The sequence below is a fragment of the Panthera leo genome, chromosome D1 (assembly GCF_018350215.1).
Source record: "Panthera leo isolate Ple1 chromosome D1, P.leo_Ple1_pat1.1, whole genome shotgun sequence".
Lineage (NCBI taxonomy): Eukaryota > Metazoa > Chordata > Mammalia > Carnivora > Felidae > Panthera > Panthera leo.
In genome coordinates this window covers 57,312,739-57,340,312 of record NC_056688.1, presented here as the reverse complement: position 1 = coordinate 57,340,312, position 27,574 = coordinate 57,312,739, and the positions used below count along the sequence as shown (strand labels likewise).

General features: G+C 36.0%; 1 protein-coding gene across 2 annotated transcripts in view; it reads right to left on the bottom strand.

Annotated features, from left to right (window-relative positions):
- Nucleotides 1–27,574, bottom strand: part of PGM2L1 (phosphoglucomutase 2 like 1) — a 51,394-nt gene that overhangs the window by 11,673 nt on the left and 12,147 nt on the right. Inside the window, exons 1-12 of one of the 2 annotated variants that reach the window (XM_042904617.1) lie at nt 23,202–23,323; nt 19,471–19,638; nt 16,641–16,747; nt 15,608–15,692; nt 15,197–15,280; nt 6,613–6,806; nt 5,590–5,779; nt 4,990–5,087; nt 3,869–4,049; nt 1,318–1,411; nt 427–556; nt 3–192 (exon numbers count right to left, since the gene is read on the bottom strand). In XM_042904617.1, coding sequence (XP_042760551.1) covers nt 3–192; nt 427–556; nt 1,318–1,411; nt 3,869–4,049; nt 4,990–5,087; nt 5,590–5,779; nt 6,613–6,806; nt 15,197–15,280; nt 15,608–15,692; nt 16,641–16,747; nt 19,471–19,593 — 1,476 coding nt within the window. In that variant the 5' untranslated portion in view covers nt 19,594–19,638; nt 23,202–23,323. Of the gene's footprint in view, nt 1–2; nt 193–426; nt 557–1,317; nt 1,412–3,868; nt 4,050–4,989; nt 5,088–5,589; nt 5,780–6,612; nt 6,807–15,196; nt 15,281–15,607; nt 15,693–16,640; nt 16,748–19,470; nt 19,639–23,201; nt 23,324–27,574 lie in introns of those variants that run through there. The other variant, XM_042904616.1, reaches the window with a different exon arrangement.

Sequence of the window (27,574 nt, the reverse complement as noted above, 5' to 3'; positions counted from 1 at the left end):
ACTGATTTCTTATTAGGCTGGCTGCTGTCATATCCAGTGGTAACATCCCGTATGTGCAATATAGCAAATGTCCCACAAAATTTTGGATATTCTTTTGGAGAATCAAAATTGCGAAGCCTTTCAAATATACTTTTGATGGTAATCGGATCATAACACAAGAAATAGGACGTTTTTGAAATGTGATAACCATATCTGCACAAAAATTTAAAGTGTTAAAATCAGATGTCAGATAACTCTTCAGGAAAGTACATATTAAAGATAAGCCTATTATTGTATTATGTAGAAAGTGGAAGTCTTTAGTTCAGTTTTAGAACTTTTTAAAAAGGATTGGCTATTTTCAAAACCAAATTTAGAAATCTAAAAGGAGAACCAAAAAACTGAGAAATTTAGCAATTGAAACTAGAAATTCATAATAACATAACTTACTTTTCATAAACCTTAATCAGTTGTTGTTTCAATGTTATGTTCATGGTTTCCAGGTAAGCTGCCATCTCAGCAACAACAACGGCTGCACTCACCCCATCTTTGTCCAAAACTGAAGTTCCACACAGAAAACCTGAGAATTAAAACACATTTTTGAAAAAAGGGGAAAACTTAAGCCTATAATAATTTCAATAGTTTTAGTGGTGCCTGGGTGGCTCAGTGGTTAAGCATCCAACTCTTGGTTTCGGCTCAAGTCATGATCTCATGGTTTCATGGGTTCGAGCCCCACATCTGGCTCCATGCTGATGGTATGGAGCCTGCTTGGGATTCTCCCTCTCTCTCTTCCCCTCTGCACTCATGCTGTCCCTCTTTCAAAATAAATAAATAGACTTGAAAAAAAATAATTTCCAGGGGCGCCTGGGTGGCTCAGTCGGTTGAGCGTCTGACTTCGGCTCAGGTCATGATCTCACAGTCCGTGAGTTCGAGCCCCGTGTCAGGCTTTGTGCTGACAGCTCAGAGCCTGAAGCCTGCTTTGGATTCTGTGTCTCCCTCTCTCTGCCCCTCCCCCACTCATGCTCTGTCTCACTCTCTCTCAAAAATAAACATTAAAAAAAAATTAAAAATACTAATTTCAATAGTTTTATTTCTTCAGAAGAACAAATGAATTTAAGAGCCTAGTAATAGATGATACCCATTGATACTGAAGGTATTTAGGGAATTTTTAAGGGTCTTTTTTTCCCACGATGAAAAATGCAGCCACATATTTCTGAGTTCTCTATGGTTTTTACAACACAAAATGCAAAACCAGAAGACAAAAACTCCTCTCTATAGAATTACTATATTTAAAAAGATGCTCTCATTCAAATTTCAAAGATTTTAATATTTACTACATACCAATTGACTCCTCAAATGCAAAAAGAACTTCTTTTCCATTTTCCAGGAGGTCTTTTATCCTACATCCAATCCATTTAAAACCTGGTAATGTTTCCTGAAATGCACAGAAGGCCACTCTAGTTAAGTGACTCCTCATAAAAATATAGTAAAGCCTATTGCTAAACGCACATAACACTCTCATAGTGATCTTCTGTTACGGTGTTTGGTCCACACAGATTTATAAAGTGGTAAGCATACAGCCAGGAAATGCTTGGATTCACATTGCCACGACTGATAAACTACTATTCATTGAGCACACAAATAGGTGATTTGCACCAAATACAGTCCAGCAGTTGAAAGTGGTGATACAGATAGTCACAAAGTAACATAAATACACACATCTATTATGATCATCCACTATTTATCAAGCACTGTTAACGGGTGCTCTATATCACTGTCTTTTTAAATGCTTACAAAAACTCTGTTGCTGAAATAGAGGCTCAGTAAATTTGCCCAAGATTATGCCGTATATGAGATAGAGCCAGGATTCAATTACACTGCTTCTCAGAAACTGTCTTTTAGGCTGTATTATAAGTACTAATATAAGAGCACCCTACAAAGGGTGTGATTTAGTCCCCCTGAATAATTGAAGGCCATAAAGCTTTTTAATGATGCACTTACAACATTATCACAGCATATGCTTGAACCAAGTGTTCCTTACTATAATACCATGGCCTAAATAAACCCAAGAGAGTTATTGAGCCCTTCTTTGGTAATTAGATTCAAGGACTTTTCATCTGATGAGCTACTGTTCACTTTAAAGACATGAACTGTCTGGGGTGCCTGGGTGGCTCAGTCAGTTGAGCGTCTGACTTCAGCTCAAGTCATGATCTTGTTGTTCCCGAGTTCAAGCCCCACATCGGGCTTTGTGCTGGTGGCTCAGAACCTGGAGCCTGTTTCAGATTCTATGTCTCCCTCTCTCTCTGCCCCTCCCCCATGCATGCTCTGTCTCTCTCTCTCTCTATCAAAAATAAATAAAACATTAAAAAAAAAATAAAGACATGAACTGTTTTATGGGGCGCCTGGGTGGCTCAGTGGGTTAAGCATCCAACTTCAGCTCTGGTCATGAACTCGCGGTTGGTGAGTTTGAGCCCTGCATCAGGCTCTGTGCTGACAGCTCAGAGCCTGGAGCTGCTTCAGATTCTGTGTCTCCCTCTCTGTCTGTTTTTCCCCTGCTTGCACTCTGTTGCTCTCTCTCAAAAATAAATAAAGATTTAAAAAAAAAAAAAAGACGTGAACTGTTTTACAACAGAAAGAGCGTGTGATAGACACTGATTCTAGAGCTGACCATTACTAACTTATGATTCCCAATTCACCTCTCTACTTCCTCAGTGGGAAAAAATAAAAGCCAAAAACCTCTGCTACCTCCTTACATACAACAACACAAGGAAGCAAATTTATAATACTGGTCTCCAGAATCAGGTTCTTTTTTGTGCTCATTGTATGTTGTTTTTGCCATAGATATTAACGAGAATGTTAACATTAATATAATTCAGAATCTCAAGCTTGAATAAATTTTCAATTTCTGCTCTTTTGCTGTTTGTATTTCTTTAAAAGCCTGAGAATGAAAGTTCCATTTCATTAAAACAGGTATAATTTTATTTTATTCAGCCAATTAATGTTAAGACCTGTAGCTTGGCTGTGGCAAAAAAAAAAAAAAAAAAAGGCCCCAGAGGTGACATTTACACTGACATTTTGGCAAAGATGGCAGAGGAAAAGGAATTTAATTGGCATCAGTCTCAGAAGCTCTAAAAACTGTCAGCTTAACTGCCTGAGACTCACAGAGGTTACAGATCTGTGCTGAGAGTGAGTCATTATTTGTTTTTTTGGATGGAGAATCATTGGGTCTTCATTTACAATTTGGAAGACTGCTTTAATTTTCTTAAGACTGAACCTGAAGAGCCTAAACAGTGGTCGATGATACCTACAATTTTTTGGAATGGAGTTTATGCTACTGATGAGGTCACTAGGAGCAAGATTTTCTCAGTATGAAAACCAAGTATTGTTGTATGAAATAATAAGCATTAATTCAATTTTTAAAGTACATCTTATCTTAGTTCCAGAAATTCACATACTGGATGAACTTGGCTCAAGGTGTCTGAATTGTCAGAAGATGAGCAAATTTTAACAGAATTAGAAAAAAGGGGGGATTATAAATCAAATCAATAAAAGTCAGTTTTAGTGGGGAGGTGAATTTATTGTATAGAAATTGATTTAGAGGGGCACCTGGGTGGCTCAGTTGGTTAAGCATCCGACCCTTGATTTCAGGTCAGGTCATGATTTCATAGTTTGTGAGTTTGAGCTCTGCATTAGGCTCTGTGCTGATCGCTCAGAGCCTGCTTCGGATTCTCTCTCTCTCCCTCTCTCTCTCTGCCCCTCCCCCAGCTCGTGCTCTCTATCTCAAAATAAACTTGAAAAAATTGTCAGATTAATGCGTTTAAGTAATAGCTCATGTAATTTTAAAAAAGAAATTGATTTAGAAAAGTAGCACACAGATATTATCTTTTCTTACTTCAAAATGAAATCCTTCTTCAAGTGCAATTGCCTTCAAAATTTTGGAAGAGACTGTGGTGGCTAACATATAAACGTTCTTCACATCAGCATTTCTTGATTTATTTTTCTTCCAGCAATCAAACATCCACCACCCAAACAAAGCTGCCAACTCATTCCCTGTGAAAACTTTCCAATGACCACTGGAGAGAGAATGAAAATTCAGTTCAACACTTTTATAACTTCTTATTAAAATTTCTTGACCCTAAGACATACAAACAAATTACCATCCTTCACATAGGAAAATCTAAGAACTATTATATGAGATTTTTGAGAAAACATTTAGTACCATTTCTACCTCATCAGGGGTGAACTTTGGGTAGAAATGGCAGCAATGTCTGCTGAAAAATTATTACATTATAACTTTTATTCTCTTACTTAATGAGAGAAAAATTTAGACTATGATATCCTGTCTGTGCAAGGACATTTGTCACAACATTATAATGATAAAAATCCACAGCAACCCAAAGGACCAAGATTAGAAAATGATTGTATTCATAAAGCAATCTGTTGGGGTATTACTCCATTTTAAGAATTAATATTTTAAGGGGTTCCTGGGTGGCTCAGTTGGTTAAGCGTTTGACTTTGGCTCAGGTCATGATCTTATGGTTCGTGGCTTGAGGTCCTGCATCGGGCTCTGTGCTGACAGCTCAGAGCCTGGAGGCTGCTCCAGATTCTGTTTCCCTCTCTCTTTGCCCCTCCCCCACTTGTTCTCTCCCTCTCTCTCTCTCAAAAATAAAAATAAACATTAAAAAATTTAAAGAAAAGAATATTTTAAGCAATATTTAAGCAATATGAAGAGTGTTCATAGTTCAATATTAAGTGGAAGACAATGAAAATATTAAAATATATATAGTATAATAACAATTTTATAGAAACAATTATAGCATATCTCAAATATCTGAGTAGAAAAAATATAGAAAGGAAATGGCAAAATATCAACCTAAGGGTTATCTTTGGATAGTGGGCTTCTGGGAGATTTATTTTCTTATTGTTATTATTTCCGATGAGCCTGTAAGACTTAAAATCAAAAACTGTTTTTCAAAGTTTTAAGCTTTTAATTAAATAACAGGCTTTACTTACTTCTCCTGAAGTTCTGCTACTGCCAGTCGGTCTGCATCAGGATCTGTGGCTAGCACTACCCGGGCATTTTCTCTCTCTGCCAGTCTCAAAGAAAGTTCCTGAAACAGCCAAATCATTGGATTTTATTAAAGATGTTAAATTCATTTAATTTCTAAATGGAGGGATGATGTTAGTTGATATAAATTTTAGAAGGAATATAAGTTTGGCTAAATTTAAGATAAGCCTAGGGGCTCCTGGGCGGCTCAATCGGTTAAGTGTCTGACTCTTGATCTTGGCTCAGGTCATGATCTCCTGGTTTGTGAGACTGAGCCCTGCATCAGGCTCTGTGCAGATGGTATAGAGGCTGCTTCGGATTCTCACTCTGCGCCTCCCTCTCTCTCTCAAAATAAAAAAATACACTTAAAAAAAAAAGCCTAGAAGTAGAAATATCTACTATAGAGATTTCAAATAAAACAGAATATATGGCTCCAATATAATTTAAATTATGTAAAGTAAGATGGTATCTACTTTTGTAAGTAATCATTGAATTGTCAAATGAGTTCTAGCTATTTGATGAAGTTTAACGCACTCATAATAATTTAAATAAAGAAAAAAAAATACCAGCACAGATTCTCCTTCTTCAGGATTTGGGCATTTAACAGTAGAAAAGTCTGGATCAGGATCTTTTTGTTCTGGTACTGGAATAGGAGGCTTAAAACCAAACACTTGAAAAGCCAGCTGCACATAGTCATGTCCGACCCCATGAAAAGATGTATGTACAAATTTCAAGGTGGTCTTTGAATTTAATTCCCTGTAAAGGAAAAGAATTATTCAGTCAATATCACAAAACTTGGTACTTGTGGTATAATTAAAATAAGTTAGAGAAAAAGCTAAAATCTATTTTTTAGGATAAAGCAAATAAACTCAGCAAGCCAGGATGCTTTCTAGCAGTAGTGTTAGCTATTTATGGAATAGTAAGAAAATATGGAAGTAAGGCAAAATCAAATTTTAGAAGAAATTTCCTGATCTCATACAGAGAACACATATATTTAGCTATAATTTTTAATGGCTTTATGAGGAAGCAATTAATATACTATACTATACAATTCTTCTATTAAAATGTACAATTTAATGGCTTTTTACTACGTTCAGTTATTCAAACATTACCATAATCAATTTTAGGACATTCTCATTACCCCAGAAAGAAATTGTGTACCCCAGAGCCACCACCCCCTAATGCTCCCATTCCTCCCAGCCATAGGCAATCACTAATATACTTTCTGTTTCTGTCTCTACAGATTTGCCTTCTCTGGACATTTCCTATAAATGGAATCATACAGTATGTGGTCCTTTGTGACTGGCTTCTTTCACTTTGCATGTTTTCAAAGTTTATCCATGTTGTGGTATGCATCAATATTTCTTTTTACAGCTGAATGATATTTTGTTGTACGGATATACCATAGTTTATTTATCCATTCATTAGTTGATGGATATTTGGGTTATTTTCACCTTTTAACTATGATGAATAGTGCTATTTAGCTATATTCTTCATATAATCCATAGCCAACACATTTTTATCCCTATGTCTTTCCTTTATTTATCTTATTGTATGGTAATACTATCCTACATTCCCCCCGTAGATACCTGTGAAAACAGATCTTTTTAAGATCTTCCATGTATCTTCTGCAAATGTCCTGCAGAGGATCTCTCTTCAGTGGGCTGGTATCCACTAAATTATCATTCCAGGAACCATTCCAAGGTTCCACACATTCTTCTATACATTTCAGAATTTCTTTGTCATGAGGAGATGTGATCTGGGCACCAGTTTCCCAATAAACCTAGTTGATAGGTAAATACAGCTATAATTACTTGAAATGTAGGCCAGATATTTTTTGCTACAGTAGAGATCTTTGGCTTTATAAAGAACCATACCAAATTAATCAAGTAGAAACTGTCAACAGGGGACTAAAGTAATATGAAAGGATGTTGCTGATAAAGATTCCTCAGGGACTCGTTAATAAAATGATCATGTATTATTTTCTCTTTTAGAAGTATACTTTAATAACAATACAAGTAAAATATAATCAGGGCACCATTATGACAACATATTAATGCATACATATACCATAGTATTCAATCATACTCTTAGATCTATAACTATGTACTACAGATAATCTAAGAAATTATGGGATATCCATGAACTTTGACACTATAAAATTTTAGCATTATAAAGTAGTTCTGTGATAAAGAAGAAATTATCAGCTATAAATTAAAGTAGAATTTATGTCACACCAGATAAAGTCTAGATCAGGAAAAATAACTAACATGTTAATTACTGCATATACATTTCAGTATATGTGTTTTCAGTATTAATCAAAATACATTTCATTAAGCTGTCAGTTTGTCAAGTGGCTTGATCAACAAGAAATTAGGAACAGTTAACAAAAAAGCAAGAAAATGTATTTCTATAATTCATAGGATCTCAAAGTTAGAAGGGACTCTGCTTAGAAAATATCTATACTGACTTCTACCATATATACGACAAGACTACCCTCTTTTGCATCCTGAATGATGAAAAGAAGAATACATTTGAATATAAACTATGTACTAAGCTCTGTGCCAAACAATATGGTAGGCTAGATGAAAATTCTCACAATATAAACACCTTAAAATGTTAGCTAAAGTTGGAAAAACATTATCTAAAATGTATAGCTTAGTTCATAAGAAGAAAAGGGAAAACTCCAGGCAATGGGAAAAAAGGAAAGAATTGAACACCAGATTGATGAGGCTGTGAGCTAATGCTGTGACTGCCTGGGGTTTGGGAACTATTTCCCTGGTTCTTGAGTTGTAACACCCATGTGGAAGGCAGGAAATTTGAGATCTGAGACTCCCCTCCCACCCCTTGTGATCAGTAGAATTACAGTATAGAGGCTCTGCCCACTATTCTAGAAAGGTGATGAGGAAGCATGTCTATTCTTCTGGGTATGAAAACACTTTCAAATCTGAGGTCTAAATTAACACAGAAATTGCTCCCCATCAGCGAAACTCCTGAGGATTCTAAAGAAATTAAAAAAACAATACCAAAAACTAATCTGAGTGATCCTCCCACAGTCCAAGCCATAAAAAAGATTCTATCCATAGCCTATATCCATAGCTTTCAGAAACTCACCATAAAAATTTATAAAACATGACAAAAAGCTCCTGGCCTTTCTCCTTGCCCATTTCTTCTTGCCTTTGTATATGGATGTGATGCCTAGAGTTACAACCATTATATGATGTCCACACTGGTGAGAAAGGCCAAAAAACTGCAGAGATGCCAGGCCCAACAACACTGAGCTACAGAACTCTGCCAGTAGCCACCTACCTTTGGACTTTATGTGTGAAAAATAAACTCCTATCAGCTTAAACCATTTTTGTGGGTTTTCTGAATCTATAGCAGAAAGTATCCGTATTTGATTCAATAACAGAAGAATCCATGCAACAAAGTATACCCAGGAACAAACTTCAAAAGAAATATGAAAAATCTATCAAAAATATTTAAGGGGTGCCTGAGTCAGTTAAGTGTGTGACTCTTGGTTTCAGCTCAGGTCATGATCTCACAGTTTTGTGGGTTCAAGCCTCACACCGGGCTCTGTGCTGACAGCATGGAATCTGCTTGGGACTCTCTCCCTTCCTCCCTTTCAGCCCCTCTCCCACTTGCCCTGTCTCTCTCAAAATAAATAAACAAATTTAAAAAAATATTTAAAATGTTACTAGAGTATATAATAGAAGTCTTGAAAGAACAGAAAGATACATCCTGTTCATGAATAAAGAGACTCAATAAAAATTGTAAAAACATTGAAGCTGCCTAAATTAATCTACAAATGAAATATGATACCAATAAAAATGTCAAAATAATTTTTTCCCAAGTGGAAAAAATATAATACCACGCATGGAAAATATAAATAAAGTCAAAAGGCAAATGATGATATGGGGGAAAATACCTGCAAAACAGATGACCAAGAGCTATTTTTCACATATAAAGAGTTCCCAAAAATCACTAAGAAGAAGAGCAATTACCCAAGAGAAAAATGGACAAAACCTTTAACAGACTTCTCAGGAAATGGAACACAAATATCATGTAAATAAGTGAAAAGATGAGCAACCTCACTCACAGAACAGGTGCAGATTAAACCTAACATTTTCACCTGATTGGTAAAGACCAAAAAGTTTGATAATATGAAAGGTATACATTGTTAGTGAGAGTATCAATTGGTATAACCACCTTGAGTAGAGAATGACAAATTTTCTTTCATATCCCTTTGACTCAAAAATTTCACTTCCATGGCCAAAATGAACAAATCAGGAGACTATAGATGCTGGAGAGGATGTGGAGAAACGGGAACCCTCTTGCACTGTTGGTGGGAATGCAAATTGGTGCAGCCGCTCTGGAAAGCAGTGTGGAGGTTCCTCAGAAAATTAAAAATAGACCTACCCTATGACCCAGCAATAGCACTGCTAGGAATTTATCCAAGGGATACAGGAGTACTGATGCATAGGGGCACTTGTACCCCAATGTTTATAGCAGCACTCTCAACAATAGCCAAATTATGGAAAGAGCCTAAATGTCCATGAACTGATGAATGGATAAAGAAATTGTGGTTTATATACACAATGGAATACTACGTGGCAATGAGAAAAAATGAAATATGGCCTTTTGTAGCAACGTGGATGGAACTGGAGAGTGTGATGCTAAGTGAAATAAGCCATACAGAGAAAGACAGATACCGTATGGTTTCACTCTTATGTGGACCCTGAGAAACGTAACAGAAACCCATGGGGGAGGGGAAGGAAAAAAAAAAAAAGAGGTTAGAGTGGGAGAGAGCCAAAGCATAAGAGACTGTTAAAAACTGAGAACAAACTGAGGGTTGATGGGGGGTGGGAGGGAGGGTAGGGTGGGTGATGGGTATTGAGGAGGGCACCTTTTGGGATGAGCACTGGGTGTTGTATGGAAACCAATTTGACAGTAAATTTCATATATTAAAAAATAATAATAATAATAAATAAATAAACATTAAAAAAAAAATTTCACTTCCAGAATTTATCCTATAGATCAACAGTGTCATAGAAATATAAAGTCAGCCACAAATGCAAGCCCACTTATGTAATTTTAAATTTTCTAGTAACCACATTAAAAAAGAGAAAAAGGAAGAGGTAAAATTAACTGTAATATGCTTTATATAACCCAATATATCCAAAATATTATCATTTCAACATGTAATCAATATAAAATTAATTAAACATCTTACATTCTTTTTTCCTACTATGCCTTTGAAATCCGGTGTGTATTTTACACTTTCAGTGTATCTTAGTTCATACTAGTTGTATTTTAAATGTTCAAAAGCCATAGGTGGCTAGTGGCTACAATATTGGACAATGCAGCTATAAGATGATAAGAATAAAAGCAATTGGGGCACTGGGGTGGCTCAGTTGGTTGAGGGCCCAATTTCAGCTGAGGGCATGATCTCATGGTTCATGGGTTCGATCTCTGCATTGGGCTCTGCACTAACAGTGTCGAGCCTGCTTGGGGTTCTCTGTCTCCCTCTGTCTCTGTTCGCCCCCGTTCGTGCTCTCTCTAATACATAAACATTAAAAATTAAAAAAAAAAAAAAGAATAGATGCAACAGCTAACATTTATTGAGCATTTATTGGAGCCAGACACTATACTAGGCATTTTGCATGCAGTATCTCCTTTAATCATCACTCTTACCCTATGACATTGGTTCTATTATTCCCCCTAGTTTGCAGATGGGGAAACTAAAGCACAGAGAAAAGAACTTGCCTGGGGTCACAAAGCTTCTGAGTGGCAGAGGCAGGTTTTAAACCCAACCCATAGTCTTAACCCCTATCCTAAATAGATCTACCCTATGACCCAGCAATAGCACTGCTAGGAATTTACCCAAGGGATACAGGAGTGCTGATGCACAGGGGCACTTGTACCCCAATGTTTATAGCAGCACTTTCAACAATAGCCAAATTATGGAAAGAGTCTAAATGTTCATCAACTGATGAACGGATAAAGAAGTTGTGGTTTATATACACAATGGAATACTACTTGGCAATGAGAAAGAATGAAATATGGCCCTTTGTAGCAACGTGGACGGAACTGGAGAGTGTTATGCTAAGTGAAATAAGTCATACAGAGCAAGACAGATACCATATGTTTTCACTCTTCCTGAGAAACTTAACAGAAGACCATGGGGGAGGGGAAGGAAAAAAAAAGTTAGAGAGGGAGGGAGGCAAACCATAAGAGACTCTTAAAAACTGAGAACAGGGGCGCCTGGGTGGCGCAGTTGGTTAAGCGTCCGACTTCAGCCAGGTCACGATCTCGCAGTCCGTGAGTTCGAGCCCCGCGTCAGGCTCTGGGCTGATGGCTCGGAGCCTGGAGCCTGTTTCCGATTCTGTGTCTCCCTCTCTCTCTGCCCCTCCCCCGTTCATGCTCTGTCTCTCTCTGTCCCAAAAATAAATAAAAAACGTTGAAAAAAAAAAATTAAAAAAAAAAAAAAAAAAAAAAAAAACTGAGAACAAACTGAGGGTTGATGGGGGGTGGGGAGGGAGGGAAAGTGGGTGATTGGCATTGAGGAGGGCACCTGTTGGGATGAGCACTGGGTGTTGTATGGAAACCAATTTGACAATAAATTTCGTATTAAAAAAAACCAACTATTCTATACTGACTATGCAAATCTACTTAAACATATGAACAGGGGTGCCTGGGTGGCTCAGTCGGTTAAGCGGCCGACTTCGGCCCAGGTCATGATCTCGCGGCCCGTGAGTTCGAGCCCCGCGTCGGGCTCTGTGCTGACAGCTCAGAGCCTGGAGCCTGTTTCGGATTCTGTGTCTCCCTCTCTCTGACCCTCCCCCATTCATGCTTTGTCTCTGTCTCAAAAATAAATAAACGCTAAAAAAAATTAAAAAAAAACCCAAAAAACAAAAAACATATGAACAAAGACATATGTAGAACATTCTTTGTAGCACTGTTTATGAGTAGCAGAAGATCAGAAACAAATGAAATGTTCCTCAACAGAGGACTGGTCAAATAAACCAGGACTCGTTTATATAGATTTTTAAAGAGGAATGAGGCAGACCTATCTACCTATCAATTGATCAACTGAAAGAATGATCTCTAAGACTGTTTCATGCTGTTGTGTGTGAAAAACAGCAAGGTGTAGAACACTATATAGTACTCTCCCATTTATGGAAAAAAATGTGGGAGTGACACTCTCCCATTTATGGAAAAAAACGTGGGAGTGACAAATACATATATAATTATACATGCATAGACAATCTCTGGGAGGAAACAAAACCAGAAACAATATTTGCTTCTGAATAGAGGTACTGGGGGAAAGAAATGGGAGAGGTACTTTTGGCTGTTTAACTTTTTACACTGTTTAACTTTTATCCTTTTTATATCGTGCTTATATTTTAAGGAAAAAAATCTTTGAGGCTCTACTATGTGACAAATACGTTCACCAGGAATGACTACTATAACAGGTGAAGTCCTTCCACCCCTGAGCTTATATTGGGGAAGGGGATTGGGGAAGGTCAAACAAGTCAATAAAGAAGCAATTCATCCTAAAGAAAGCAGATAATCAGAGACAGTGATAAGTTCTGTAAAGGAAATAAACAAGATGATGAGACAGTCACTGAGGGAAGTCACTTCAGATAAGATGGCTTGGGAAGGTCTCTTCAAGGAAATAACATCTGGGCAGGAATCTGAAGGATGAAAATAAGCAAATCTGCAAGATTAAGGAAGAGCAATCCAAGCAGAGGAAAAAATAATTACAAAGGCTCAGAGGTGGGAAAGGCTTTGGTATACTGGAGGACCAAAGGAACAGAAAGAAACAGTAGTGTGAGTGGAATGTAGTGAACACAGGAGAGGAATGAATGAAATGAGGTTGAAGAGGTAGGCAGGAGACAGAGTCCTGGAAACCCCAAGGTAAGGAGTGTGGATTTTATTTGAAGAGTGAGAAGCCACTGGAGAATTTTAAGAAGGAAAGTAACATGACCTTTTCATATTAAAAAAAAATCATCTGCTTGCTTGGTGGAAAATGGATTTCAGGGAGAACAACGGGACCAGAACGAGACCAGATAGGATGCCATGGCTCTGACATAAGATAAAAGTGCTTGACGACGGTGGAGGTAGAAGTGAGCAGAGCAAATATATTCAACATACATTTTATTTTATTGTATTTTATTATTATTTTTTAAAGTGTGTTTATTTATTTTTTACTTATTTAGAGAGAGTGGCGGACGGGTAGAGAGATAGGGAGAGAGAGAATCCCAAGCAGGCTCCATGCTCAGCTCGGAGCAGACCCCTTCCTGACTGTGAGATCACAACCAGAGCCAAAACCAAGAGTCGGACGCTCAACCAACTGAGCCACCCAGGCATCCCTCAACATACATTTTAAATGTAGAATCTGTAGAGTCTTTTAGTGGGTTAAATGTTAGGAGTGAAGGAAAAGGAATAATCAAGAATAATTTTGGGGGGCGCTGGTTGGGCACCTGGGTGGGGGGTAGGATCAGCTCCATGCTAAGTGTGGAGCCTGGTTGGGATTCCCTCCTCTCTCAGCCCTTCTCCTGCTCATGAGCACATGGCATGCACTCTCTCTCTCTCTCAGTAAATAAATAAATGAATAAATGAATAAATAAATAAATAAATAAATAAATAAAAATTATTTTTGGTCTTTGTTTGGGTGGCTGATAATGTCAATTTACAGAGGTGGGGAAGATTCAGGGAGGAACAAATTTGGGTGTGCATGTGACAGGTTGTGGGGGAATTAAGACCTCTATTTGAGAGACACTAATTCTGAAATGTCTATTAGACATCCCAATGGATATCAGGTAGATAGCTGGATTTAGAAATCTGATCTGATGCTCAGAGGAGAGATCTGGGTTCTCAGCTCTCTTTGACAGTTGACTTCTCCTTCCTTGCAACTCTCTTCTTATCCCTTTGGTTTTTATGGCACTAATCTCCCCTGGTCTATCCTCTATCTCAGCTCTTCTTCTTTCTGCCTTCCTTAAAGTTGATGTTCCCTGGGGATCCCTTTTGTACCTATTTTTTACTATATACTGTCTCTGGGCCACTCACCCAACTAAAAGACTTCCAAATATTCTTATATGTTCTAATATGTATGATAACCCCCAAATCTGTAACTTTAACCTTAGATTTCTCCCCAGAGAAGATCTATATACATCCAGTCACCTACCGGATGTTGCTACCTGGTTGGCCCACAAAGACCTCAAACTTAATATGTCCCAAACTGAATTAATCATGCTTCTTCTCTGCCTCTGTGCATAGTAACACTACCCATTTAGCTGGCCAGAGCCAAAACCATAGATTAGTACTAAATCTTCTTTTCCCTAATAAAACAGAGTTCAGTGTACCTGAAGACCTCCCATACAAGAAGAAAAACAAATATAAGATCATGCATTCATCACCGAGGAGCCCCGAACACTGGCTCAATACTGTGCTGTACCCTCTCTTTGCTGCTCTTCACCCCTCTCTGCCCTGCTTTCTGCCATGGAGGCTGACACATCAAATGGATCCTACAGCCAATGGGGAGTCCCAGTAGAAGGTTGTAGGAAAAGGAGAGTGAGATAGAGGTACTGTTCCTCTGGCTTTCCTCCTGCAAACTCCCATTCATTCTTTAAGTTCTCAGTTCTCAGTATGACTTTGTTTCTAAAATGTAGACAGGGTGGGTTTGAGATAGGATGGGGAAATCAAAGGCAGTAGAATACTAGAAGTAAAAAGACCACTGAAGAGATTTTTTTTTTTTTTTCAACGTTTTTTATTTATTTTTGGGACAGAGAGAGACAGAGCATGAACGGGGGAGGAGCAGAGAGAGAGGGAGACACAGAATCGGAAACAGGCTCCAGGCTCCGAGCCATCAGCCCAGAGCCTGACGCGGGGCTCGAACTCACGGACCGCGAGATCGTGACCTGGCTGAAGTCGGACGCTTAACCGACTGCGCCACCCAGGCGCCCCTGAAGAGATTTTTGTAGTAGTACACGTTGAGAAGTAATAGGGCCATTAGGGAAACACATCCTTCAAGGGCTGGCCTTCATGTTTTTATATTCCTGTCCCCAACATCTAACCCTGCTCCTCAGTGATGAAAATATAACTCAGCACATATTATTTAAATAAAATAAGAACTATACAATAAGCAAAGATCAAGAGTCCAAGGTTTACCTTGTACCCGTTGTCTTCTTTGCGGTTGTGAGAAGCAGTAATCATCACACCTGCAACTGCTTTGAGCTCCTGGACCGCATATGGCTGAAAAAACAGTCACACCATAATTCCATTTTGCTTTCCACCTACTTACACATTTGACCTAGGAATAACTTTGAGTAACAGGAGAAGACATTAAGACAGAAATAGGCTAAAACTTGTTATCTCGTTATAGATCAAATTCTTTGGTGGTTCAACACATGCTTGTTGAATGAAAATAAACTCAGTGTAAACTTTGTTTCCCTTCCTTTGGTCTTTCATGTCACTTAATATAGCACTGTAAGCATGACAAATATTTGAATCCTGATTGATTTAAGACATTTTTTTAATTTGCGGCAACAAACTGTACAATCAATAATATAAAACACTTACTACAAAAGGCGTAGGAACATATCTTGAAAAAAGGTACACAGGAACATCTTTGGCCAATAAGACTGCAGCAGTGAGTTTAGCAAGTCTAAAAAAAAAATTGAGGGAGATTTCACTCAGTCCTTAGCTTATCATAGATTTTAAAACCTAACCTTCTACAAGATAAATGTTTCATATTGGAATTATTCTGAACATATAGTAGCCTAATATAACCAATTCTTATAATCAGCAGTTAAACTTCATGCTCCAACTTAAAAATGTTAAATAAATAAGGTTTTTTAAAAAGGAAGTTAATAAGAAACAGAACTGATCTTTTAATTTCCTCCTTTTTCCTTAATCATCTTTTGATGGCTCCTTTACTAAGAAATAAAACCTGAAAAGGGCAAAAAGAATGCAGGAAAGTGAAATAATAGACTCTGATAAACACAATTGCATAAGTAACCCCTGGAAAAAAGTATCACTGTCTCATGACTATGTGTGAAAATCACCTAAAACTAATTAAATGGGATTATAATGAGAGAATACAATTTTTTTTTAAATGTTTATTTTATTTTTGTGAGAGAGAGAGAGAGACAGAGCGTGAGCAGGGGAGGTGCAGAGAGAGAAGGAGACACAGAATCCGAAGCAGGCTCCAGGCTCTGAGCTCTCCGCACAGAGCCCGATGCGGGGCTCGAACTCACAGACCGAGAGATCATGACCTGAGCTGAAGTCGGACGCTCAACTGACTGAGCCACCCAGGTGCCCCGAGAATACAATTTATTTAATCACTCCTACCTGGTGCTTTTGCCAAAGTATTAAAATCATAACATAAACTATGATACCATTCTAAATACTAACTCTAAATATTTAAAAATTTTAATCCTGCCTGTAAAACCTAAGCGTTCTTTTTAAAATGCTTCTATTTCATCTCTAAAATAAACATCAGCATGTGATCACATTTCTATTTGACAGTTTTCTGTTTCAGAAATCCTACTGTTAATTTTTTTTTTAAGGCTATCGCAATCCAACTTAATCTCTGAAACAATTAATGCCGTACCTCTGGCTGCTGCAGCTGCTAGTTACTTGACCCCGGGTGTCATACCCGACGACAAAGCCTCTCTGCTTAAAGTCTGAGAAGCATCTCTCAAGGTATTTGTACATTCCCTGGAGCAGATAAACACAAAAGATTAGTTCCTGAATAATACCTGCATTTTCCACAACTTAAAATCTATTATTTTTATGTGTAGTGGTCAGTTTATTGGCTCATAGGGAACCGGCTTCCGCCTTCATACTCATGTTTACCGATTTGGGAACAATACTGTTCAAGCCTCAAATGTGAGATGACAAAGATTTATTTCCTGGAATTTCAGACTCATTTAATACCACAGAAATATCAATTAAGTAACTATTAAATCCAATATGATACATAAAACATTAGGGGAAAACGAGGGGACAAGAGAGTCAGTATGCTAAGAAAAAAATACTGTCAGAAGACCCAAAAGAAATTGTTTCTTGTCTTAAGGCTCTAGAGAATAGAATTTTGACCATATTTGGCCTTGCTAAATCATAAGACTGAAGCCAACCAAAATATTTGACCTATTTATGACACAAACATTTTAAATCAGCAACATAAACCTTCATCAGAACATTTCTTAAAATGGCTGATCCCGTTCGTAATTCCTTAGTTTGAAAATCTCACAGAAAGAAAATCTCATAAAGTAGGAAAATATGCAGTCACTGGTGACAAAAAAAGAAGCGAAGCACTGAATACTGAAAATATCACAACGATAAACTAAAACCATTTAACTAACTTATGGTTTGATAACTTCAATAAATGCTTTCATCTCTGAAAATAACACTTCATATTTTATAGTCCTTTAAAACCATTATCAAAAGTGTTGCCACATTTAATCCTCAAGACCCCAAAAAGAAAGAATGCAGATACCTTTTCTATTTTTGTCTTTCAATATCTCTTCAAAAAAAGAGGTGACAGAGTAAGACTGAAGCTCCATTTAATGAATTGCCCAAGGCGATTCATTCAACTAAAACTAAGTTATACTAATTTATTGAAGTACTGGATGGCAGGCACTGCTAAGTAACTATGTGGCAGCACCAAATGAAGCCCCAGGGACCTCTGGACCCTTTTTTCATGGCTCTTTCAAGTGTAATTATTCTTTTCAACCTGCTCCTCAAAGAGGATTTCAATTACCTCCATTTTGACCTTAGGCTCTAATTTCCTAATTGATTAAGTTCTTTTTCCCAGCTAATCTCTTAACTCAGCAAAGATGCTGGCAAAGCATCTCCTTATGGAAACTGTAACTGTGACTACCCTGAGCCAGCAAGACCCACATGATTGACTACAAGACTATGAGCGACTTGACCTTCACTGCCCACCTGCAAGTACCTCCCTACCTTTGTCCCACATTTTCCTTATACAAACCTGGCATTATTTTCAGCACTTTGGAGGCAGTCTTTGAGATGCTAGTCTGCTGTCTTCCCGGTGTTGGTATCACTGATATAAATTCCTGTCTTGTTTCACCACCACCCCACTCTCTTTGGATTTTGTCATTGGCAAGTGGTCAAATCTGGTTTGTTTGGGACCCCAAGAGCCAGGTGCTCTTGCCCCCTGTCCCTGGGTTACATTCCCTATGAATGTGTGTGTGTGTGTGTGTGTGTGTGTGTGTGTGTGTGTATGTGTGTGTGTGTAAGTGCACACATGTGCATGCTTAATATAGCCCATGTTGACTAGTTTCCCCAATTTATTTATAATAACGATGCTATCCTAAAACTTCACAGAACATCCTATTATTCTCTGGTATAAATATCTGTCTTATCCTCCTTTATCTAGACTCTGAAAAGGGTTAGGGCTTAAGTATTAGATTCCATTTGGCTTTTCCCTTTCACACAATGGAATCTCAACTCCAGTAAAAATTTACACTTCCATAGAAATTTATTTTCAAACACCTCCTCCACCCCTTTTTATAAAGTCAAGGAATCTTCATTTAAAATGAAAGCTTATGAGGAAACCAATATATTAAAAAGAGTGAACTGATGAATTTTGGGGCGAGGAGAAGAAAGGGGTCTGGGATGGGGGAAGTGGCACGTATCCTACCCATGTAGTCTAGTCATCTTATCATCCCTTCTACTCCATCCTCTGCAGTAGCTTTTGCCTTTGGAGAATTCCCTCAGAACAAAGCTAAGGATGATTTACTGTTTGACAGTATTGATTAGAATTATGCCTACTGAGCAATTCTCTAGTCCAGAACTATTTTTAGTATATTCTAAATGCATTTTGGCTTCAAAAGTATAGTTCCTTGAAGCAGTGAGAATGTTTCACTAGAAAAAGAAGTAATTTGTTTCTAGGGTAAGTTGTATAAAATGGGGAGACATAAATTGTATCACATCATACACTGTCTTAAAGAACTCTCAAATGGATATAGAAAACCATGTTTAAGGGAAATATTTTCAACTAAATTTTCCAAATATTCTGGTTAACCTTTATCAATGGCCATATGCCAAAATGAGTAATTCTCTTTTTCCTAAATTTGTTTCTTTATGTTAATTGGAAATCTCAATATCTGTGTCCTGATTTCAAATGCAAAGTAACTGTCAAGATTTCAAATGCAAAGTAAATGTCAAGAAGTTGACAATGGTAATCATAAGAACTCTTAATCAGAAAGTTAGTTTGTGACCTTGAAGATACACAAATGACTTATAAGATAAATTCTGTGCAAGAGCAAAGGTTAGCATTTGTCCCAAGGTTTTTTAACTTACAAGAAGGTACCTTCCTAGACATAAAGTTTGTTTTTGTTTTAGAAAGCCTACCTAATTTATAAAGCAAAAAAATAGAGTGATAAAAAGTATACATAATACTTTATAATACCTACCTGTGTTGACTGTATTACTGTAAGGTCATTAATATAGCAAAATCCTGCCCCCATAGCAGAACGAAGTCCTGCCGTCCCAAAAGTCATTCGGCAACAAAGACGATCTCGTAGCTCCTTGTTCATCCCATTCCGTAACAGATTTTCAATTTGCTCTTTTGTTTTGGGATTCTATAAAAAAGTATTAAGACTTAATCAGGATCACAAGCAGAGTCCTGATATGAAGCCCTTCTGAGGAGCCAGTAAGTATTATGCATATTTCACAAGGTTCTAAATATAAGTTCCACAGTGCTACTTATCAATATTAGTATGTATAATAAAACAATACCTGTCATCTATGGAGCCCCCCAAAGAACCAGACCCTTACCGAAGGCAATGCACGTATCTCTAATTGTCATAGCATTTTTGGTAATACTACTCAAGAATTTTTTAACAAATTGATAAACTTAAGAGCTATGGAACCCAAATAAGCCTCCTAGTCAAAAACAACATTAAGTAAGTTAGAGTCTGTCTTAAGTTTTAAAAGAAATAAGGAACCTATTGGATAAAAGCCATCAACACATGCCTACCAATTACTTCCTAAACCTCTGTGATTCAAAATGACCAGGTAAGCCTTCTGCTCTTTAAAGTCACAGAAAACCATTCAATGTATCTACAGTAAAGGTGATCATAAAAAGGTCTTAGATGTTAAATGTGGACTTGGTTAAGAATAAGAATGAAAATTCAGTCCAAGCTTGGCTTGTGAGGCAGGACATGCCAACATCTATACTTTAGGATTATGTATTTCATTATCACATCCATTAACTTATTTTCATAAAGCTCATGGATACTCTTGACTGAAATATTACTTTACAAGCAAGTTTCAAATGGACGTGCAATTATATAATAAGAATAAAATTTGAATGGAATTTTCTAGTATTTTCCTTATAAGAGAAAGAGTCAAATATTATGAAAATAAGGTGAATCACAACTTCTCCCTTCCATACTATATATAGTATGGATTTAGTCCATACTAACAGCTTAGATCTTCTATGTCTATGGCCTATACAATGATAACGAATATTCAGAATGATAAACCAAGGCACCTATAAGGTGCTAAATATTAGAATAGATTTGTACTTGCAAAGAAATAAAAACATATTAATATATAATTTAAACAAAAAGGTTTTCTGGGGGCACCTGGGTGGCTCAGTTGGTTGAGCGTCCGACTTCAGCTCAGGTCATGATCTCACAGTTCATGAGTTCGAGACCTGCATTGGGCTCTGTGCTGACAGCTCAGAGCCTGAAGCGTGCTTTGGATTCTGTGTGTCTCTCTCTCTCTCTGCCCCTAACCCACTCGCATTCTGTCTCTGTCTCTCTCAAAAATAAATAAACATTAAAAAAAAAAATTTAAACAAAAAGCTTTTCTGGTTATAGTGGAATTAAAGTAACCAGAGTACATGCCACAAACTAATGAGAAGCCATGGAAATTCTGATTAACTGAAATTATAATCAGCTAAAAATGGATATAAATTTATGTATATATATGTATGTATATACACGTATAATGACCTTAGCTCATGAAATCTCCATTTTATAAATGGCACACACTAACAAATACACAGCCTACATAAAACTATGAATAGCTATTAAGAGGAGAATCTAAACAATAAGACTAACTGGGCTATTCTATATTTTCCCAATGTTTAAGATGCTACCAGATTTGATACAAAGGTCAAAGAGACTTGAAGATGGCTAACATTTAAAAACAGGTATAAGAATGGCAAAATTGAAGACTAAAAAGTTTCAGTTCTGTAGAGGGTATAATGGCAGTGTCATACAGTTCATGCCATAGAAATTGAGATAGTCCTAGGGCACCTGGCTGGCTCAGTCGGAAGAGCATGTGACTCTTGACCTTGGGGTCATGAGTTTGAGCCCCACGTTGGGTGTAGAGATTACTAAAAATAAATAAGTTTATTTATTTAAAAAAATAAATTAGGATTTAAAATTCTTTTAAAAAGAAATTAGGATAGTCCTTTTAGAATGATATCACAGCAACTACCAAAATTTAAACTGCATATGCCTTTTGGCCCATAAATATCTCTGTCCATAGCAATGTCTTTACTCAAACAAGATTTATTCATACAAGAATGTCAACTGCAGCATCTTACTGGTAGTATTATTACCTCTGTGTTAATAAAGAAATTAAGATTTAGGGAGCCTATTATTACCACTGTATTAATAAAGAAATTAAGATTTAGAGAGCCTATTAACATGGAGCTAACATTGGAGGTCTAGACAGGATTTGAATCCAGGTTGGTCTGGTTCTAAATCCTATACCACCTCACAACAACAAAATAATTATGCAGAGCAGGTTAATAATGTTCCTAATAATAATGAACTCCAACTATAAAGCCAAATATGATTCCTTTTAATTATAGCTACATAAGATACAAAAATGACCCACCAGACATGAATATTATTAGGTTACTGAGTACTTCCTAATGTTTAACTGCACAGCTACTAGAGTAGGGCCTAAAAATTCCATTCTCTGTTATAAACATTACAACCAGTCCTAACCTAATTCCTGTTTCTGAAAAAGACTGTAAATTAGAGAAAAATAAAAATGGATAAAGAATCACGATGCATTGGACAGACGTATATTTTTATGGTAAAAAGTGCTAAGTGATTATGGTGACAGGCAAATGAAATCTACTTTAAATGCAGATTTCTCCACTATTTCATAACTACATTAAATTAGATGATGATGTTAAAATGTTTAAAAATACACCTAAAGGGCAATCTATGTAGCCATGATTATCATACATTTTCCATGAGGATGAAATTACATTTCTATTTTGTTGTTAAAATATTCGAACAACTATGATTTTTATAAGCTATCATATTATGAAGATTCTAAAGAACTACAAATTATTTTTAAAACTCTTTCCACATAAAACTCAGATACATTAAATGAAAAGCAGAAGCATACATAATGTGTTTTAATTTGTATAAAAAGAAGTATATGTATACTTACATCATTCCAGAAATACTCCATGCTAATATAAGACACTAAAACTAGTGATTATCTCTGATGGGGAAACCAGGCATAAGGTCTGAGGCAGAAAAGTGACTTTATTGTACAGCCTTAGTACTGTTTGGATATTTTATATTTTACTTATTTTATGGTAAAAACTAAATAAATCTCTCTCTCTGATGGCTGAGAAAAACTACTATTGTGGGTCTCCATGGATACTTTTTACCTCACAAATTGCTTTTTTGTCACTCACAGAAGGTTATTAATAAAACAAATGTTGGAGCTTTCTCAAATACAAATTATTGTTTGCTTTCTAAATGTGCTCTTATTTACAATGCGTTCATTACTTAAGGATAGGAGCAGGCTAATCAGCAAAAAAAGAAAAAAATGGTTCAAGTGAATCCAACAGTAAAGAAAGCTCTAAAAATTATACTGTAAGTCTGCAGAGAAGTTATTTGATTTACATACCTTCTGGAAATGTACATTCCTTTTGGAAAGTAAATGCATTCAATCTGAACTAAAGTTGCTCTTAACTAGTGTATTTTAGAATCCTAATAATTTTAGTGCCCCAAAAAAGTAATCCTGCAGAAAATCCAAAAAGATTTTAGTGACTACTAGCATTTTCTATACTTCATCAGGAAGGAAGCTGATTGTTTAGTAGGAAATCAGTAAGCTAAAGAATACAGAATTAAAGCCATGCATTATTTTCAAAGGTTACCTGTTTACCCAAAATTTTCCTTTAGGTTCTAATCCTATGGAGTGCTGCAACTTTATATGGCTGAAATGAAGAAAAGAAAGTGTCTTCTTACATAATACTCTGTGGAGTTGTGTTTTTTCCATAGCGTAGGTCCTTAAGGCCCAAATTCAAAGAAAACATGAAAGAACTGATTTAAAAAAAAAAAAAAAAAAGCAGCACTTTATATAAAGAGAAGTACCTCCTTTAACAAACCTCTTACAAACTTTCATAGATGTGAATAAAGGTATATACCAGACCAAAATCATTCCAACTCTACCTGCCATGAAACGAAAGTATTAGTATTCATTTATGAAGGATTACTCTGGATTCACCCAAGCTTTTCTGAACCTATTCTGTTCATAATTAGGGGGCTTCTATATTATCTATATATAATAAATATAAATGTATATAAAAGTACATAAAAAACTGATTAATCATCATATAAAACAAATCAAGTTTGTCAATGAAGAATTCACCTATAAATCTTCTTTCCTCCTTCTCTTATAAACCTAATAATTGTATAATTTTTATACAACTTGAATCTACTCTATTAATATTATTATATTATATATATATTTTTTGCAATCAAAATCCTAATATTGTTATATATCTAAAGGTGAGGTAATATACAAAATTGACTTCTTAGTGGCTCAAATATATCTAAAATTGCAAAGCTTGTAAATAACATTTTAAAATGTTACTGACAGAGGCTAGTGCCTAAACAACAAATACCAGTTTTATAGAACTACAGAAAAAAAAATATTTAAGTTTATTTCTCAACAGAAGTTAAAATAGGAAACTGCCATCTGAAAACCTGAAGGGTAAATGTAACTGACATTTACTTCTAAGGGTCAACCAGCTTGAAGATCCAAATCTAGAGACCTGAAGCAGAACATGTTTTCCAAACCAGATGCTTCCTCAGAGTCCAAAATATACTCTTGCTAACCAATAATTTTTTCCCATCTAAGAGTCTTTGTGTAATTCTAAATTTAATTTCTCCATCTTAAATTTTTTTTTGTATTTAAGTATAGTTGACATATAAAGTTGTATTTGTTTTAAAACATAGTGATTTGATAATTCTATAGATTACACAATGCTCACTCACCACCATAAGTGTAGTTATACCATCTGTCACTATACAATGTTAATACAATATTATTGACTATATTCCCTATGTTGTACTCTTCATCTCCGTGACTTATGTATTTTATAACTGGAAGTTTGTATTTCTTAATCCCTTTTACCTATTTTGTACATGTTCCCACCTCTCTACCCTCTGGCAACCATCTGGTTTGTTCTCTGTATTTATAAGTCTATTCCTGGGTTTCGTTTGTTCATTTGTTTTGTCTTTCAGATTCCACATATAAGTAAAATAATTTCTCCATCTTTAAAAACATTGTAGAAATTAGCATAAGTTGGCTTAGATAACAAATTTGAATGACTATTCTTGTCATATAAAATGAGATTTCATTAATAATAATTGGCTTAATAAAGCTTGAGACCATTTAATGAATATAAAAATCATATCCAGGAAATAAAGATTCTAACTACTCAAAAAGCAGAAAATAAGACATTAATATAACATATTATCATTTAAGTATAATACTAAACATGCCAAAATTCGTGTGAAAGATAAAAATGTTGATTAATTCATTTCAAAACATGTGTGTGTGTGTGTATATATATATATATATATATATATATATATATATATAGTCTTTTTTTTAACTTTTGGATTGTTTTTCTAACAAAACACACACATGTGTTCAATAATATAGTCATACTTAAGTCTCTGTTATGCTTTAAACAAAAAATACTTCTCATAAAGACAGTCAAAATAAAACATTTCAAATGTTTGCTATTTTTCTCTAGGTATTCTGACACATACTTTTCTTGACAGAAACTGATCTTAAAAAATAAAGTCTCAGTTTAAAAAACAACAGAAAAAATATCATCTTGGTAGATGCAAAGGAAGCATTTGAAAAAACTCAACACCCAATAGCTATTTTAAAATTTCTCAGTAAATGCTGAATAGTAATTCCACTAGGAATCTACCCAAGAGAAATGAAACATGTTCACACAAAGACCTATAAATGAATTTCAAAGGTAGATTTACTCTGAAGAGTTAAAGCCTGTTGTCCATCAACAGGTGAATGAATAAACAAATTATTGTACATCCATAAAATAGAGTAACATTCAGCAATAAAAAGGAACAAACTGCTGGTATAGAAAACAAAATGGATAAATCTCACAAGTATTATGTTAACTGAAGGAAGCTAGACACAAAAAGCCTACGTATTGTATGATTTTTATAAAAGCAAACTACAGGAACAATAAAGAACTATTACAAGTCAACAATAAGACAACCCAATTTTAAGAGGGACAAAGGATTCACTAAAGAAAATATATAAATAGCCAATTGATTCATGATACAACATGGATGAAATCTGAAATGTGCTAAGTAAAAGAAGGCAGACACAAAAGGCCACAAACAATAGTATGGTTCCATTTATATGAAAGGTCCAGAATAGGAAAATCTAGACAGATGAATGGTTGTCAGGAGCTGGGGGGGGGGGGTGCGGGGGGGGGGGGAATGGAGGAATGGGCAATGACCACTAATGGATACCGGGTTTCTTTCTGGGATAATTAAAATGTTTGGGAATTAGATAGTGGTGGGGCACCTGGGTGGCTCAGACAGTTAAGCATCCAGCTTCAGCTCAGGTCATGATCCCATGGTTTGTGGGTTTGAGCCTCGCATTGGGTTCCGTGCTGATAGCTCGGAGCCTGGAGCTTGCTTTGGATTCTGTGTCTCCCTCTCCCTCTGCTCCTCGCTCCTCCCCCTGCCCCACTCTCTCTCTCAAAAATAAATAAACATTAAAAAAAATTAGATACTGGTGACAACTGCACAATCTTTTGAACATACTAAAACCCACTGAATTATATACATTCTAAAATGGTGAATGTTATTTCACATTATGTGAATTATATCTCAATTAACAACAACTACAGGACAAATTAGATGAGTGGTTGACAGGGGCTGGAGCAAGGGGATTCACTACAAAAGGGCACAAGGGAACTTTCTGCAGTGATCGAAATGCTCTTTGATTGTGATGCTGGTTTTCCAACTGTATACACTCTTCAAAATTCATTAAGTAGAACACTTAAAAGAATTAAATTTACTGTCAATTTTGTAAATGTAAATTATACCTAAAAAACAAACCATATAGAAAAACTCTAAAGCTGAGACTAAAGTAGAAGAAATACACATAAATCCAGATGCACACAGGGTTTTACCTTATAATGCATGAATTAATGACAAACAATATTAGGTGCTTTTTTCAATTCCCTTTATAAAACATTTGAGAAATATAGTTTAATGTTAAAAAAATTACACTTGAAAGATACTTGAATTCTCTTTATGAAGCAGAGTTTTTTTTTTAAGACATACAAATTACAAAAACAAATTCATGGGTGTGAATTGTACTGTTGCATAATATCAGCTCTCTTACTGTTAAGTTTTTCCTGATAATTATGTAAAAGTTCCTTGATGTTGGGGAGAACAATTAAGTCATTAAATCTATGTTGTTACGAATCTAACTTTACAGAAACCACACATGAAACTTACTATCTTTGTAAAATATGACATTTCTACTTAGAGAAAGAACATCTTAGGCTGTATTTGATGTTATTTTATTGTTGACTTGCCCTATAGCTTCTGCTACTATTTAGGGATAAGTTAACAGGGTCCACATTTTCAAAAGTTATATATTAAGTATATATTATAAAAAATATAATACTTCAATTTTGATTCGAGTGTTTTCAGGCATTGAAATATTTTTCACTACGTGATTTTTTTTAAAGGAGTTGTTTAACTTTCAGGGTTATCTTTACTTGACTAAATGAAAAACAAAACTATTTTTCAAACAAACAGGAAATTTAGACAAAACTCTAGTATTCCTAGATATGCCTTGGTTACTTGGAGGAAAGGATGGAGGAGAATGTAAAGTAGATATGGGAATTTAAACTGAACCTGTAGCTTAATTTTTTAAAAAGGAGTTCTGATTCAAACTTGGCAAAATATTGTAACGAAATAGAAGCTGTTTATCATTTTCTGTGTTAAAAATTTTTTTTTAATGTTTTATTTATTTTTGAGACAGAGAGAGACAGAGCCATGATCAGGGGAGGGGCAGAGAGAGAGGGAGACACAGAATCTGAAGCAGGCTCCAGGCTCTGAGCTGTCAGCACAGAGCCCGACACAGGGCTCAAACCCACAAACCATGAGATCATGACCTGAGCTGAAGTTGGACGCTTAACCAACTGAGCCACCCAGGCGCCTCTCAGTCTCTGTGTTTTTA